General features: G+C 40.1%; 2 protein-coding genes across 7 annotated transcripts in view; one reads left to right on the top strand and one right to left on the bottom strand.

Moving 5' to 3' along the window:
- Positions 1-18,129, top strand: part of begain (brain-enriched guanylate kinase-associated) — a 77,351-nt gene that overhangs the window by 353 nt on the left and 58,869 nt on the right. For 5 of the 6 annotated variants that reach the window (XM_077620914.1, XM_077620920.1, XM_077620919.1 and 2 more), the window contains exon 2: positions 14,839-15,010. The exons of the other annotated variant lie outside the window; for it this stretch is intronic. The gene's annotated coding sequence lies outside the window, so the exon portion shown is untranslated. The remainder of the gene's footprint in view (positions 1-14,838; positions 15,011-18,129) is intronic. 6 annotated transcript variants of the gene reach the window in all.
- On the bottom strand, positions 4,139-11,117 carry dlk1 (delta like non-canonical Notch ligand 1). Its single transcript, XM_077621798.1, has 6 exons — positions 10,928-11,117; positions 10,596-10,673; positions 10,429-10,486; positions 10,088-10,218; positions 9,641-9,782; positions 4,139-6,680 (listed from the first exon to the last, which is right to left on the bottom strand). Exons 1-6 carry the CDS (start codon positions 11,115-11,117, stop codon positions 5,909-5,911), a joined length of 1,371 nt encoding a protein of 456 aa, XP_077477924.1. The 3' UTR covers positions 4,139-5,908.

Raw genomic sequence — 18,129 nt, 5'->3', positions numbered from 1 at the left:
TTTGGCAGTGAATTCAACCATTAATCTCAATACAATCCCATTTTGACTCATTAAAACCATAACAAGGACCTCAACTGGTAAATGAACACAAACATAAAACAGTTATAAAATAGTCGTCTTCTTTTACAGGCTTACATAGGCTTGTAAAATGAAGGACCCAAGTAATGTCATATTTTACCAGGGTAGTAAGTGATCGTAATTCAGTACCGTTCAGAGTAATTCACATCCAACCTATTTGAGTTTTCAGGGTCTGTAGGTAATGATTGTTGGCAGCCCTCCACTCCCCACCAGTAAAGATGAATTGCACATCTATCGTCATCAATGAAATAGGGAAAGTAGAGATTTAAAAAAACAACACAAAGTATTTGGAATTTGTGACTTCCCACCCACTACATGCTTAAAAGGTATTTACATCTGCCTGAAACGACTTCAAATCTTGCCCAAACTACTATAACTCACCTGATTCTCTAAGACTGTCTGTCTGCGTTTATTTGGAGACTCTCATCACATGGTCGCCAAATTTAGTTGAAGGGTGGACCACAAACAAATTTAGTTTTCGGTGATTGGTCAATGAATTATGATGATAAAATGCTATTTTGCCATTAAAATGTTTTTTTTTAGAAAAGGCAAGGACTAATGAGATGTATGAGGTGTCACTAAACCAAAAACCTAGGTGTCAAAGTCACAGTAGCATATAATAATCTGATTTTGATGAAACCTCAGAATCCAATCTTTACATCGTTACCCTCAATGTTTACTGTCAGGTAATGTCGAATGACGAACCTGACATTTACATAGTAGCACACAATATTCTGGCGGTTTTGAAAATGAATCAAAATGCTTGAAATGGGGTCCAAAACACCTGGAAATGAACGAGATAAAAGATTATTCAGATCTACCTGATGTTGTTTCGAGCATGTATGAACATTTTGTGGCAAACAGAGAATGAAATGATTGCTTTTTATGACTTTTTCTCCCATTGTGTGGGTGACCTACTACTACTTTTATATGATGGTTTGTTTAATGAAATATTAGTGGCAATAAAGAGCGAGCAATGCGGCAAATCGGATTGCTTCCATCTTGAAACATGTAGTGAAGAGAAACGTATCATTGCCAACCTTCCCAGTTAAAATTTATTGGTAGCAATGGTTGGCAAAGAGGTTTGATTTCAAGCGTAGCCGAAAAACTTTATGGCATGTGTTTCGGCGCTTAGTTCTTGGTACTGAAGTCAATGTTTCAGTTTGGTGGTTATGCTATTTGTGTGTTTGGAGTACCTTGCCCTGACTTCACTGCTCATCTGGAAGTCATTTGAGGTGCTGGGAGCAGACAGCTGAGTGTGGGGTGCCAACCTAAGATGAGGAATACAGTAACCGGATCTAATGTGTGCGCCCCTCAAAGGAAAGCACTCTGGATTCTTTCCATGTGCTCGCTGGGCCCACGCATGTTACGCCTCATCCGTCACGCCAAAGGGTCAAGGGTTAACGTGTACTCTTCTGTTTTTCTTTTATAGCTCGGCAAGCAGCTGAGGCTTCGGAAGGCGAGGGCCCCTTTGTAGCCTCTTGAGGTCGTATGTAGACACATGACCATGTGTGATGGGGACCCTGGGCCCCTGCACACACAAAGCTCGCTGTGTTAACAGTTATAACACATTCCTAACTCTCCTCACTTTGCAGTACCTGGAAAATGGTAGACCTTAGGAGACATGTTGATGTCATCATCAGGCATTATAGTTATAACACTGAGGATGAAAACTTCACAATAGCACAAAAAAGATTTTTGCTACAGGCTTGTCCTGTCAGAACATACGTGCATAAATTTATGAGGATGAGGTTGAGGTGTTTAAACCTTCCAAATGGATCGGAGAAGCCCTTCGTATTCTCGCGACTGATGTCCAGTAGTGGCATAGCCAATCAAAGAGCTTAATTGGGGGCTTAATGGTCAGGTTTCAGTGCCAATGACCGTGTTAGACGTCCAGTCCATTTTAACTGGTCTAGAGTTAGAATAAGAAATGAGCAGCGTTTCCAATTAGTGCTTCTTTGTAAATGTGCTATCTTTTGGTAGTAGATTTGTCAATTTTGGTTTAAAAAAAAACACCTACATTTTCACTCCATAATGTCCATAATAAGACATTTTGGAATTTTTGTATTAATTGTTTTATATTTTTTTATTGAGATGTAGAGCTTGTTTGAGTCTTCCTTACTATCAGTAGTGGTTCTGGCAATGAATGGATGACATCTTGTGGTTATAGTAGAGATTTTACAATTGTAGAAAGACAGAAAGCATCCTTAAAGGTTTTTGCACATCGTTTTTTTTTAATACTATACCAACATTTTTTTTAAACTTTCCCTTCCACCATGTAGCAATGTCAGACATGTTTTTTTGTTGTTGTTGCGCATATATCAGTTATCTAAAAAATATCTTTTTGTGGCAGTAATTCCACCAGAGGGAGACGGAGACCCAAAATTGACTATTTGGTGCTTTCTATTCATATCTGTCATGAGCAAGGGAATTACAGTACAAATATTGTTTTAGTCTTTTCTTTTTTTTCCACTTATCCCTTTTTCATAGCTGGCTTGCAGTTGTTTTGACAGTTGTGTAAATAGCTTGGGTGAACGTATTTTGCAGACATTATCTTGTCGAAGTCCGAAAAGCTCCAATGTAAATTGGCAAGATAAGGCATCAAGGTGATAAGTTGAGTAAAAGCCACAGAGTTCAAGATGGAAATCACATCAAGCAGTACTTAAAAAGATGTACACACAGTAAAAATATTATCGGACAACAATCATAAAAGCAAACACAGAATAGGAAACAGGAATGTCATACTTGAAACAAAAACACATCAAGAACACAACTAACTAATTTGCTGCTGTTGATAGGAATAGATTTCCGATCGATTTAAATTGAAACGACTAATTGGGGTTATTTGTAGTCATTTGCATCAATATCAAAGTTTAAAACATGACTAAATAGGGTATAAACCAGAATATTGTATGTTTGTAAACAGGATCATTTTTTAAATCAAATTTAAGTTAATCTACATTTAAAAACTTTATTATAAATCTACATATTTACTTAACTTACCTCTGACCATTGTAGCCCTCTATTTATTTATGTTTTGCTGCACGTTTTGTTTTTAATTTGAATGTTTTTACATGGTATTCTCATTTTCTGATCCATCTGATGTCGGGTCACAGGTGAAGCTCCTTCATCAGGGAAGCTCAGACATCCCTCTCCCCTGCTACTTTATTCAGCTCTTCTGGAAGGATCCCAAGGCTTTCCTGGGCCAGCCAAGAGACAACTGATGGAATAATGATTAATACCATTACATCATTATTAGTGATATTTAATTAAAACTGGAAGACCCCAGCATTTACCTTCCCAGTGTTTTTTGAGTGGGCCCACTGGCCTCCTCCCAGTAGGACGTGCCCGCAACACCTCACCACGGAGGTGTCCAGAGAGCATCCTAAACAGATGCTTCTCACCCTATCTCTAAGGGTGCTGAGGGTCGAAACATAGATTGACCGGTAAATAGAGAGCTTCACTCTTCAGCTCGGCCCCTTCTTCCCCACCACAGACCGATGCAGAGTCCGATCCGCCAGTCGATCTACTCAATCGTGATCAATACCTCGCGATACTTAAACTCCTTTACTTGGGGAAGGGCCTCATTCCTGACCTGAGAGGGCATACCACGTTTTCTCAACTGAGGACGGTGGTCTCAGATTTGGAGGTGTTGATTTTCTCCCGGTTTATTTTAGTCGGTTGCGGACAACTCGAGTGAGAGTTGAAAATTGTGGCCTAATGAAGTCAACAGTAATACATCATCTGCAAAAAGATGAGATGCTATGCTGAAGCCACCAAACCAGACACCCTGAATGCCTGAGCTGCGCCCATATTTTCTGTCCATAAAAGTTATGGGCTGAACCGTTGACATAGGTCAGCATTGGCGGAGTCCAACCCTCACTGGAAACGGATCCGACTTACTGGCGCCTTTGTGCACCAAACTTTGACATGGGTCATCCAAGGATCGCCCATATCAGGGCTTCTGGTGCCTCTTATTTTTTGCATTTAATTGAAAAGATGTCATTTGGACTTGCACACATTGATCGTTTATGCACATCACTGCCGTTATTCTTTTTTTTTTATTTCCAAGAGTTCAAACAAAATGAGGTGGTCACCTTCTAAAAACACATTTGCTTGTGTTTACAAGTCCAGACAAATCTACTTGTCACCAGTTAATAAATCAGGATATTTTTCATGCACTATGCTCCCCATGTGTGAGGCTATCACAAAATGACACACAGCATCAGTACATTTACAAGTCATAAATCATTTCCCCCCTTTGCATTGAGAGAACTGCGTTGCTCCCTGGACATTTTACACCTTTGATCCAACCTTCACATTGAAGCTCAGCAGGATTAGTACATAGTTGTAAAGAAACTTCAAACATTGTTCAGGGGGATCAATAACAGAAGGGAACAAAGTAGGAGAATGTTAAGATACATATTTGAAAGAAAAGAAAAGTCTTAAGAGGGAAAACTGCAACCAATCTGAAGTTTGAGTATTTAGGCACAATGAGTAATAAATCAATTTACAATAAAATGATAAGTAGTCTTCTTTATAAGCAGTTCCTTCATTTTAAATATTCACTTCTGACATAACAAATTTTCCCCTAATTACAGCACGTACATTAACTTTACTGTGCTAATAATTCAAGTTATTCATCTATGTGAAGACACTAATCATATGAGTTATTCCCACATTAATGATCAATATGGTAAGAAAACAGATACATATGCAAGACTTTCTATACAAAGAATATAACATGGAAAAATAAAATGCAAACTTGCTCTTGTAGTGGATTTTGCTATAGATTGTACAGATGTACCAATAGTTTTGGCAACAGCATTAACATTAAACACCATAGAAAATGTACAACATTCTGTACAGTCACAAAATGTTTGCGTACAATGTATTAACACACCACACTTTGCTATTTGGTATGCTGTATGAAATTACATCATTTCTCAAATTGGAATCCGAGGACCGCTGAGCTGTGTGAGCTGTAACTTGAGGTTTCACAAAATAATTCACTGACACTCATTCGTTTTGGGTCACTTAAAAACATTTATATGGTTGTAACGTTATCTGCACATAATCACATTTTGATCATGATAAAAAATTGTCTACTACAATCAAATGAAACTAATCATTCCCATCTAAAATTTAAATGCAGTCTCTGCTTCTCATATAGTCTATTTTCTAAAATTATTTGGCCAACCTTTATGTGGCATGTGCGCGGTTAAGGCTTTATTAAATTTTTCACTGTTAATGTTCATAGACGTCCAATCCATTCGAACTAGTAAAGTAGGCAGCGAATGAACACAATTGGATTGGACGTTTATTGCTCTCAGTGGCAACTAATAAATTAGGCTAATTGAACTGGATATCCAGGGAACCCAAAAGTATTGTCGTAAAGGAACACTTAGTTATTAGAGACCTTGAACCCTAATTGGTAACGTTGTCATAATTTGCCGTCATCGTGAAATGAAAAGGTCATTTTTAGTTTTTCTTAATGAGAAAATAATATGCTACATTTTAAAAACAGGGTAAAATTAGAATTCGAAAAAAAAGAATAGCATCTTATGGTGCGGAAGATACAGTAATTCAGGCAAATGGGTTTTTCCTAATCCGAGGAATAATTGTGATTTATAGTCGCAATCATTAAAAGGTAATTTTAGTGTCCTCACCTGTAAGTCGCCAAGGGATTCTTAAAAGTTGAGAATATCTGCATTGTAGTGCTTACAATCCAATGGCATGTTTGTGCTCTGCTATACATTCAAATGGATATCGACAAGCCCCCCAAACCCCACCACCCCGCCACTACATTCTGTTCATCTGCTTCCAAACATCAGATGGATGTATAGTGCCTCCCGAAGCCGTTGAGTCTGATCTTCTCTGGCAGGATGATGTTCACCGAGTGTTCCGTCTCCTCCTGACTAGCCCCGCCCACCTCTTTCAGCAGGTACTCGCGCTGCTGCCGCACGAGCTTGCTGTACTTGGCGTTGGCCAGCCACGCCTCGCAGCGGCCGAACAGCACAATGCCCGTCGTGGCCATAATGACCAGGCAGGTTAGCAGGGCCAACATGCCGAAACACACCAGCTGACCATGGGTGGACAGCACCCCTGGGGAGCGGTGTACCGTCTCCTTGAGCGTGATCTTGAGCAGATCCCTGTCGGGAGGTTGGAGAAGCTTGTGGAAGGCGTGTGCTGGCAGTGAGTAGTGCTGCGGCGTCAGTGCAAACACCTTGTGGTCCGCCTGTTTGGTCTTCGTTTTCGGTCGGTACGAACAGAGACGGCCCGAAAACCACTTGGGGCAAACGCAGCGGAAGGTTCCGTCAGGTTGGCTGACGCACGTCGCGCCATTGGCGCAAGGCCCACCGGCGCACGGAGAGAGGCCGGTGTCGTTACAAGTCAAACCAGAGAAGCCTGCGGGGCAGGAGCAGGTGAAAGTTTCTCCATGGTTTGTGCAGTTACCACCATTGAGACATGGGTTGGATTCACAGGCATCTGTGTGGATTTCACAGAAACTTCCAGAAAATCCAGGGGGGCAAAAACAGGAAGTGTGAGATTCCAAGGCGTCACCCGTTTCTGTACAAGTACCTCCGTTCTGGCAAGGAGAGCTGTTGGACAGAAAAAGGACAATAGTGTTTACAGGTTCATTAAGGTAGTCACTGATCATGTACTGCAATAATAGGCAATGGAAAAAAGATTTTTTTCTATAGAATCAGATGTTTAATTCGTCAAAGATTTAAATCTGTTTAAATTGAGGTTTTAAAATGACATAATGATCTGATGAAAATAAACTAGAGTCCTGCTTATTTTGAATGAAGACTGATAATACACCTTTTTTCAGTTTCTATAGTTTTTAATCCTTGTAACAAGGATTGATGATTTGTGAGATTCCCCAAGGTCATAATGACCAATTGAATTATTATGTAAACATGCCATTTGGGGTATTCATAGACTGCCATGGATCATATTCTTCTGTCTAACTAAGAAACCTGTTGATTTTGAATTTGTGATACCAAATGACTGTCAACTTGCGACTCATTTCAGATCTCAGTCATTCTGAGAGTTGATCATTTACAATCTCCCATAGTGTAGTCTCCTGGGTAGCTTTTGAAAAATAACCCACAGGCTGGGAAAGCCAGACATCCTTGTCACCTGTCAGTTCTCATCCATTCATCTTCACACTTGCTCAGTGTCATGGCAATTTCATTTTGTCAGATCGCTTGATGACTTTATATGTGCCTTGACTATTAATCTATCTACAATAGTCGTGACCCAATGAAAACTGATCCTCCCTCTGCAGTTTCTTTTGTTGAAAATGTGACTGCAATACACTCTCTCTTTTGCTCTTGTCATACTGATGGATTAACTTCCCTAAAGCCATGTCTGTTTTACCTGGGGGTTATCAAGCCTCAGCCTCTTTGGTCGCAGGGCACCTTCTTAAATAGAGGCTTGATTCATGAGGTCTCTTGGGATTCTGTCCAGTGGGCTTTTTATTTTCACAAAGCAATCTGTCTCACTTAACTCATTCGCTGCCATCGACAACGATGGACACAAAATCCATTTTAACTACGCAGTGAGTGATGACAGTGGGTGAGTTCATACAATTCACAACTGTGCAAAATACCCATAGTTTGACCATAATCTATGTACCTGGAGTCATAAACATAATACGAAAATTAAATCATGGGAAATGACATTTCCCACGGTGGAAAAATTATAATGCGGCCACACATTTAATGCCTGTGCTGGATCAATGAGTCGTGTGAATATAAAATCTAGGCTGCATCTTCCCAACATGTCGCGATTCTCTCTCCTGTATGTGTTGTGTTCATTGGCGGTGGAATGAGCAGTTTTGATGACTGAAAATTTGTGAATACAAAATGCCTGGCATACAAGTAAAGGTCACATCTAAATTTCAGTGTGACAAAATTCCATCTATCCAGGCTCTGTCAATTCGCTGACACAAAAATGAAGGGTCTTGGTTAGCGGTGTCTCACGGGAAGGCTGCCAGACAGACGCAGCACATTAAAGGGTCTGCAGATTTGTAAGCTTTACGCGTGCCTTCACACTGTCATTCATGTATTGAGCTTTGTGGGGACCAATCTTTGTCATACGTAAACTCTTTTCTGAATATATTTCGGCAGGCTTAATGGATAAAATGTACCTTATGGCTGTGCTAGAAGCGTTTTTATTTTAAACTCATATTACTTACAATATTGAATGATACGGCCGTTTTGAAGATTACAAGACTTAAAAAATCAATCTTTACTAAACTTGCTGAAAGTCACAACTCTCACAATAACCTTCTTGAGTAAGTAACCTTATTCAAAGCCACTTGAAGGGCTTTTCCGCCTCTCGAATATGAGCCTGCTCCCCCTCTATTCTCTGGGATGTTGCCAACACAATTTCCTGACATGAGTAGCTCACAAAAATTAATTGCTTGTGAACACTCACTGTGACAGTAAAGAGAACCTGCGATTTGTAAACAAGCTATTAAAAAGCCAACTATCCCTAATATACACCTTTTTTCAAGTGCACAATCTTGTCATGCTCAGTCCCATGAGGTCCGTTTAATGTGAACAGACAAGCTATGGCTATATGGCAAGGCGCTCTGTTGTCAAAGTCAAAATTGGCTCTCCAACCTTTTATCACTCATCAAATGATGTTTAACATCAATATGGTTGCTTGGATGTAGGATGATAATCCTTTACAGTCACGGGGAACTAAAAAAAGCTCCATGGAATTACGAGCCCTTGATCAGGCGACACGAGTGTGAGCTCAAAACACATACGGCACACTTTAGTTTGATAAAGCATGAGATGTCTTGGTCAACAAATTGTAGTCCAATTTTTAAAAAGGTTCTGGCCTCTGTTGTTGACTGAAATTAATATCACAAGAGCTTGAGCAAGGGATGGAAATGTTACATCGTGAAACCCAGAAACCAGTTTCGTTGTGTATGTGAGGTGACAACCAGTACTGTGAGTGGATGTCATGTTTGAAACCAAAATCAGGCCAATTCTGTTCAAACCATCATAAATTCTGTATTTTATTGTTTGCTTTATACAAAGTACTATATTTACTTTAAATGTGCAGTCAGTTATTACTTTAAAGCAATTTTATAGCGCATTTCACAGATTTTGTCTTTACATTCGTGCACGCATTTAATAAGCAGAAATCACCCATCCAAAGGTCAAAGGTACCAAGAAATAATCCATAAATGTCTCAAAATCAACAGTAATTACCCGCAAATGCCCAAATATCAACACAGTGTTCCAGGGGAGGTTAGCCAGAAATGACCCCAAATCAACAGGGAGTCTCACAAAACGAAGTGACCTGGGACTGCCCCAGAATCAACAGGAAGTGAACCATGGTTTTTTTTCTCAAGATTTAGTTTACTGACCAGCAGTGCAACAGATCCCAATGCAATTTCTACAGAAATTGATTCTCATTTAACCTGCCCCCCACCCAATCTTCTCAGTTAATTGAAGGTCCATGATAGTGTTTGGACTTGGACTAAATGGGAATTGGTTAGGTTTGATTGTTTTAAAATGTAATAAAAATTCAGTACCCATCAATGAAACACACGTTCCTCCTGTGCTGACATGTTGGTCCTGTGAAACCTTGGGGACAGACGCACAAGTATCCCCCTTCTCCGGTCTCTATGCAGGTGGCATTCCCAGAACAAGGACGTGATGAGCAGAGTCGAATATCTGCAATGACACAACCACACAGAGAATTCTCCTTTGAGCTGTGACGCCTTTCTTTCAGTCACTCTTGTTCTCCTTTCCATGTGCTCATGCCCTTTATTTCCATCCGCCACTGCAGCATTCTCTGCTATGACACCAAAATGATACACCCCAGGATGCGGAAGCATATTCTCAAGAAAAAGGTCACCTTTAACAACCTTCATAACCTTTCCTCCTCTTCTAAAAATAAACCCCAGAATGTTCCAGACGTCTCCTATGACTGAGTGACTCACCTGATATTGAGTTTGTGACACTTATTAGGGACTCACCTTGGTCACACAGACTGCCCACCCAACCCTCTTGACAGACACACTGCCACGCTTTCTCACACGAGCCGTGTAAGCAGCCCGGGAATGGGATGCAGCGCTCGCAGTTGTCCCCCTGCCAGCCTGGTTTACACCTGGAAGGAAAAAAAAGGAACAATCCTGAACTATTAATACACCGCCCACACTGCTCTTGTCCCCATAATGTCAGTAGGCACAGATGAGGCTTTGAATGTGGCTTGCACAAACCAAAGGGCTTATTTAGCAATTGATAAAATCAACACAACAACGCTTCAGGGATGACTAAACACACAGGATATGAGTTTTCTTATCACAAGCGTGGGTACCTGCACTTTCCAGTCTTTTCACAGAATCCATTCTCCGTGTTGCAGCTGCATCCCCAGCCTCATGAGAGCAGAAGAGACACAAATTGTTTAATTTATGCTGTTGTAAATCACATCAAGAATCAAAAGGCAGCTGGCGTTGACACGAGGCTTATATTGAATCGGATTACCTCCTACGACGCCTGTTACAATTACAAACAAGAGCGTGGCGGTGAGATGCATCGTGATCGTCATTCTCAAGCAAATTCCTGTCAATAGAAAAAGGCAATTTAACAACTCTTTCCAAATGCTTCGCCAATTGCAAAAGTTGATAGATGGACGCACCCTAAAAGTTTATCCAAAAGTGACGCTGCACATTGTTCATTATATCATTTCTCATCAGAGGGTCACACCTGCTTGCGTCTGCATGCACAGGCACCGTAGACAAAGGGTGAACCTTTTTCCTCACCAATTCTTCTACTGAAAAAATCCTAGGAATAAGAGTAGAAACAGACGCTCTTACCTATGTAGCATCGGCGTGCAGTCTCCGAGTAATGTAACTCATAATTGAGGGATGCGTCAAGGTTGGGAGAGCCAAAATCCAAGGCGCGCAGATGGAAGTGATAACAGGGCTGCTCTAGCTGGAGAAGTAGGGTGGGAGCTGGGGGCAAGGGTAGGGGGAGGACCGGGAGGTTTTGACGGGACTGCTGCATCCAACAGCATCCCAGTGCAACAAGCTCCTCCTACCTCATAAATGAGAGGCAGCACGCGCCCCCCACCAACCCTTTGCCACTTTTTCTTAAGGGCTGAGGGACATGTGTAATCAAGGGCCACCACTGTGATGCCTGTGACTGTCCGGTTAATGAGACTGTGCAGTGAGGTTATTATGGTAAAAGAAAAAAAGAGGAAAACTACAAGACAACTGGATTTCTAGCAGACTTGTGAGGTTTATTTCCTATGGATGAATAGAAAACACCACCAACCTGGGAGCATTTCCAAATGTATTTCGGAACGCATCTCCCGCACATTCCTGATCATGACTGTTGCTAGGCAGAGTTGAGGCTTAATTATTTCTAGTGAAATAAAATACAATTAAAAAAGGGCGTAGGTTAGTGAGACTAGGATTTGGTTTGAAGAGGAAGCTCATTGTGGAGAAACAAGAACGTAGACAATGCGATAGTTCTCCAGAAATTTTTACATAAGAAATGAAACTCAGACATTCTAAGATTGGCACTTCAGAAAGAACAGAGGAAAATGAAGAGATAGTCAGTAGGAACTCAGACACTTTCATGGATGAATCTTTCAAAATAGTAGAGGTACAAAACATATAAGAACTGGAGCTCATTTTGAGAAAATAGTCTAGGGACTTTTCTTGAGCAGCAAGACATGAATAGGAATTGAAACTTTGATATACTATGGCTGTTTCTCCAAAAATGACTTGGGAACCAGAACACAAAATAAGTAGCAATAGAAACCCAGACAGTATAAGGATAATACTACAAAAAAACAGCAGGAACAGCAATAGAGAGTCATATGGGACATACTAAACATAGTCACACACTAGAGTAATCAAAACCAAAAGCACTGAAATACAATACATAGTCAGCAGAAAACGAAACACTGACCCTAAAAGGATAATAATTCTCAAATGAGAGCACCCGGGAGTCCTTTTCTTTTGACACACTAGAAATATTACATCAAACAAAAATTCACCAGCAAGAGTCTTATTTCAGAACCGACACACGTACAGAAAATTCACTGTAACAGGAACTCAGACCCAACAAAATATTGATCTCAAATCAGAAACACAGTAAAGAAAATTGCAAGTCTCATCAAATGGAGAGTCAAACACTCGAGGTAAAAATGTTCAAATAGAACCCAGACAGAAACAGGAAATCAAAAATTATTAGAATTCCCAAATGTATTCTGTTGCTTTAAACCCAAAGGATCAAATAGTCACAAGCGATCACCCTCCCCTTAACGTATGGCAGGTTGAAACAGCTCACGCACACTGCACCCATCTGCTATACATAATAATGTTGGACTCTATTTTTAGTCCACTTATTGCCATCCACAGTCTTACCCTTAGGACTGCCAAGGACAGCGGAATTTTCCTCACTGTTCAGTTAATTACGATCCCAATATCATTCCGTCACCCTTGGGTAATGAATAATTATCAACACAAGGATTAAGGCTACCCCCAATTTTGAGGTCTTTCTTTTGCAATTCTTTCCTGTTGTATACATAAATTGTCCTCTCTAAATGACTTACTATCTTGCTTTAGGCTTCCACCTGGTAAGTAAGTGGGCTTGACCGTCTAGACTGAGACAACGCCAACAGGGACTCTTATATGAATGCCTTTCGCAGCATATCAATGTTTTTTTCTCCCCCCACTCCCAATCAAATTGCTTCGAAAGGAAAGCTGAGAAAATCCCTTGGATCAATCTGCTTTGTCCTTTACAGAGAACACAATGGCTATTATACACGAATGCAGTACAAACAGATAATATAAGATTTGATGCATTCCCTTGCTTCAATTGGTTTTCTGTGTTTATTGTTATGAGATAGTGAGGCTGAGAGATACATTGCAATTCTGCCAGCAGTGCCCAGCACAGTGCAGTCTTTCTTTGTTTTTTCTCACTGCTCTATGTGCTTTATTAGCATGAAGGAGTCATCCATTGATTTTTGTCTTTTTCTGCCACCAGCCGTATCAAATCTGGTGTTTATCCCATTTTATCCCCAAATGCATAATGTGCTGATTCTACCATTATATGATGCGTACTGTAGCCTCGTGTAAGTCAGGAAGATTGTCTCCGTGGAATAAAAGTTCAAGGCATAACGTGAAATATACATATATGAATACCAATGACTCAAAGTTAAACCTAAAAGAATTGTAGTTTTTATCCCAAGTGAACCCTGTACAGAACTCCGATAGGTAGAGAGGTGCTCAGGTAGGATACATTATGTTTTTAGACTTATGAAACATCATGCGATTCATGTCTTGAAATTGTTCTATGCTCTATAAACCATTGGATACAAACAGATTCTGTTCATTGCAGGTAGCTCCCATAATTCATCGTCGACTAAACGTCCGGGGACCAAAGGTCTTTCGACGAAACGTCCGAGTACCACGTCACTGCGATATCTTCTCTGTATTGCCGGAAATAAATGGCAGATTTCTAACAACATAATGTAAGACCATTTTGGGAAAAAAACTATCTATTTGTTAAATCTCTCAGTAGTTGGAAAGTGTATGAGCCAGAGGGTGGATATTTTACTTTGCCAGTTGGATGAAACGACTCCCACTTCTAATCTTCATAAAGATAAGCAGCAGAGTGTGAAGAAATCATAGAAAATAAATCAAATGCAAGAAAGACAAACCCAGAAGTGATGAGAAGCATCGATGGGTTATTTAAAGCACAGTTAAAATTACCAGTGAGACAGGAATGTCATTGAAATGCTCAGCTCGTGGAAGGAAAATAGGAGAAGCTCTATCAACATGCTGGGATATGATTAAACAAATCCCCAGCCTGTTAACAAATAAAGCCATGGCAGCCACACAGGACATCTTTTATTCCAACGAGTGCATCGACTCTATTTGCCAAATAAATACAAGCGACACCATCTCATAAATGCACATAAACAGCAGCCAATTGATGCATGGATTAAATGTATCTGAGATAATAAATCCCATCCCTAAGCATTAACCTAGTTTTGGTGGAGGGGTTTATGTGTCCCAATAAGTTGTCTGGATCATTAGGCAGAAAGACCCTTGGGGAAAGACCTGACCAATCTTAAATCTGACTGAATTAAATAAAAGCAACTATTATTGTTCTTATTTTTGTTCTGGAGGATTCTTTTGGGAGAAGACCGATAGACATTGACACACAAAAGTAAGGCTCAGGGTCAGAATTGACAACCTTGTGTTACCCAACCCCATTTTAAAATTATTTCCGAGTGGGCGTTAACCTGGACATCCGTGGGGGTGTTTCAGTTTAGAAGGAACATCCAATAGGGATTCTGCCTTAACGTTTGACCACTTATCTGCTGAATTTAATCACCGTTTCTGTTTCTTATTACAATCAAATTGCCTTTATTCCATCTTGAGTTCTCTTTCACACAAACTTTCAGACATACTTTCAGTACAATACAATAGAAATGCCAAGTTGAAAAAATGTGTGAAAAGGCTCAAGATCGGAAAATATTTACTATATAAATATGCACCAAGTGGAGGAATTCCAAAATCTTGGGATCATGTTCAAGATGAGTCATTGCACTGTATCAGTCTGTCATGGTAGAGCTGAACCGACATAAAAGAATTTCGATTTACTGGGTGGTTAAATTTTCTACCCTTTCCTAGGGTCATTAGTTGGGGGACATGACTGAAAGAACACGACACGGGATACAGGTAGTCTAAATGATATTCCTCTGCAGGGTCATCTGGACAGTGATAGAAGAGGAATGAGATGATGCGGCTGGGCATCTGGTCAACCTTCCTGGTTAGGTGTTTTGAGGATGTGAAACCAGGAGAAGGGCCGTTGTACCAACCAGGACACACCAAAAAGACGACAGAAAAGATGTCTGGCCTGTCTGAATTTGATCACTGGTATGTTTGCAACTTTGATTGTTTTTTTATACAGCTTTTATATTGGCAAATTGGTAAATTTGACAATTGCATTTGAGTAAATACCCGACTTTGGCTGCAGTGAGATGAGGCGCCCTTTAATTGCCAGCTGGTTGAGAGGTGAAAGATAAAAGTGCGTCGTGACTTGCTCGTTTCCGCAGTGTGGGTCCCATTAGGACACTTGAGCCGCTGATAACGAGGCCCGATATGGTTGCTCCCTATGTCTTTCTCACTGAGGCTGTTGCTTGACAACCTGCTACATCACTCATGGGCGTGTGGAGCAGCAGCACTGTTGTTGTTCTCAGTATGCAGACCAAAAAAGTTTGCTGGCCTAGACTAACCACTCAAATTGACAACACCGCGTCATTTGTTTTGTGTATCCTTACCTCACTGTGTCATGGTTCACCTAGCATGGCCTTGTTACATTGTGTTTATTTTTCGAACTAGACTACTCAACCATCAAGACTAGCTGGGAGATCAGTGAAACATAAATTTAATGACGATCCAAACAACCACAATAAAAAGCTGGGAAAGTTCTCTACTTTAAATCATCGTGAGGAATCAAAATGAGCACTCGTACAAAGCAGATTTTTTTTTAAGCAATGGTGGCAACAAGAATACATTACGGCACTGCCGTGTAACTCAATGGAGAAGGATAGCGCTTGAGGAGAAAATTGATGTTTCTGCATGATAGTGGTTCAGACAGTGTAGTCCAATGGTTGGATGCTTCAAAGTGTCTCTTTATGCTGGGCCAGCCAAGCCGATCAACCTTTTTTTTTTGCATAATAGTTATGTAAATTAACCTTACCTCACAACCCTCAAGTGTAACACAGCTCACTCATGGGCGGAAATAATCACATTAAAGCTGCACTTGAGGTATGATTTCCCATTTAAATTGACACCCTTAAGAAGATTTATGTCTAAAAAAAAAATTTTTGACATAAGGAAGCTCCTCCACTCCCTTTAGTGTCAAGTTTTTCTGGGAATTGGCAAATTTACAAATTCGCAAATGTTCTTAGATACCTTTTTTCACTATGAAAACAAAATAACTATTACTAATCATCATTTGGGCAAAAGGTAAAATGGTGTTGCCACCAGCACTCTACCTTTTATTACCATAATGTTCAATCGCACTGCAGTAAAACAAAAAAATAATAATAACTTTGCAAGGACAGCACAGTGTTTTTGTAAATGTTAGGAATGGTGTTGTTGCCTTCAATTCGAATGTCCTTTGCTGCGAGTGTGCACCATCAAAAAGCTCATGTAAGTTATTATAGATGACAGGGGAAAGCGATAAAAGAAGTGACATATCTTTCAGACCCGCAGCATCCTGTGAGCACGTCTTGCGTTGCTCTTACATCAACGTTGTGCAAAGCAGCGAAATGTTGCAATTCATCACGAAGATGGTTTTCTCTCCTTCTTTTTATGTCTCGGTGGACCCACAACTCATACAACTTAAAAGCTTTTAATACAACACTGCACCACTTTCTGCTGTATATCACCGGTTCCCAATTTTCTCAGATAGTAGTCAGGAATTGCTGATAATGATTACACAATTCAAAATGTGAATAGTCCAATTACTTTTGCTATTTTATTTAAATTCATGCAATAGCTGTCTATCTGTACATTGGGAATTGCAAAAGAACTCAAAATGCATGTAGGAAATAATAAATAGGGCCACACGTTTGAAAAAACACTTATTTTTCAGTGCAGTATTTTACACTATTGAAAAAAGCACTAACCCAACATGCAATGCTCCTAAAATAATTGAACTTCATTCATTTAAAAACATACATTAACTAAAAGATACAATTTCTGGAGGAATATGTAAATGTGTTATTTGGCTAGTTGGTGACTTTTCCTCATTGGAATTAATTGGGAGGTTTTGTTGGAGGGGATCCACCATGTTGTTTACAAAAACTGGTGGTCTAAGATGCCCTGCAATGCGTTGACATAAATGAGATCATACATCAGATTCAAAGGGCGGGATGTTAGAAACCCCAAATTATCCAACTGGCTTCACGGTCTGGAAAGTGTAAGCTTTACGCCTCCATGTGCCATTAACCATCTGCACTGATGCGATCCGCTGTTGTGAAATGTTACTTAAATTTAATTAGCTGGGGTCTTGCGGCCTTCCTCTCCATGGCAACGGCAGTTTTGTGCCCGTGAGGATGGAGATTCTACAAGCAGATGGACAAAACTAATAGGAATGAAATGATCGCTGAGAGATGATACGGTAGAGCCAGTATACAATATTACTTTTACGTTATTATGGAAGAAGTTGCTGTTTACTTTTTCCCCCCACTATGCTTTAATGCCTGAAAGGTAAATGAAAACATTACATATAAATGACTTTTACTCAATTCTGATAACATATCATTAATCAATGACAGAGAAATGAAGCAGTTGTCGTTTTCAGGTAGCACGTTCGAGATCGATTATGGTTACTGATGTACACAAAAAGTGTAAATTTCAATTCAAATTCATGCGGAGAGTGTTTTTATATTGTTTCTGAATCTTCCCCCTTGAACTGTTTTTTTGTCATGAAACATATTTTGGGAATAAGACAAGTGCAGCGGAATGTCTCTGACATTTACACATTCCCAATTCATTTCTTTCCTTATGTGCATGTGGTTGGCATGGCAACGTTACCCTTAAGGAACAGGCTCCGCCAAAGCCTTGTGCAGACCCTTCGAAGAGCCCAAAACAAATTGCTGGCGAGAGCGTTGTGTAGTTGAGGAATGGAAGTGAGGAAGGGGGAGCTTTTGTGGTTTTTGATTGCCAAAAATTTAAACGGCAAGATGTAAAACGTTCCCATCACACTTTACACTTTAAATGTGAGCCTTTCTTGCATTGAATATCCAATGAACCCACAGAAATGCACATAATTTTACGATCCGTCAGACCCAAACAAGAAGACATTTTACCTCACTGTTTTAGAATTTTAGGTTGTTTCAGACACGATACAAAATAATATGAGATGTGCCTCAGGCAATTAACAGCTGCGTACCATTATTTGTAATGGCTTTTCCAACATTTCTGGAGTTTTCATTGAGGCAGATCAATAGCTTTAAAGAGTGTTCCTGCTCTTTCTAGCAAAA

The sequence above is a fragment of the Stigmatopora argus genome, chromosome 15, assembly GCF_051989625.1.
Source record: "Stigmatopora argus isolate UIUO_Sarg chromosome 15, RoL_Sarg_1.0, whole genome shotgun sequence".
Lineage (NCBI taxonomy): Eukaryota > Metazoa > Chordata > Actinopteri > Syngnathiformes > Syngnathidae > Stigmatopora > Stigmatopora argus.
Note: the sequence above shows the minus strand (reverse complement) of the source record. Positions and strands in the feature narration are given on the sequence as shown.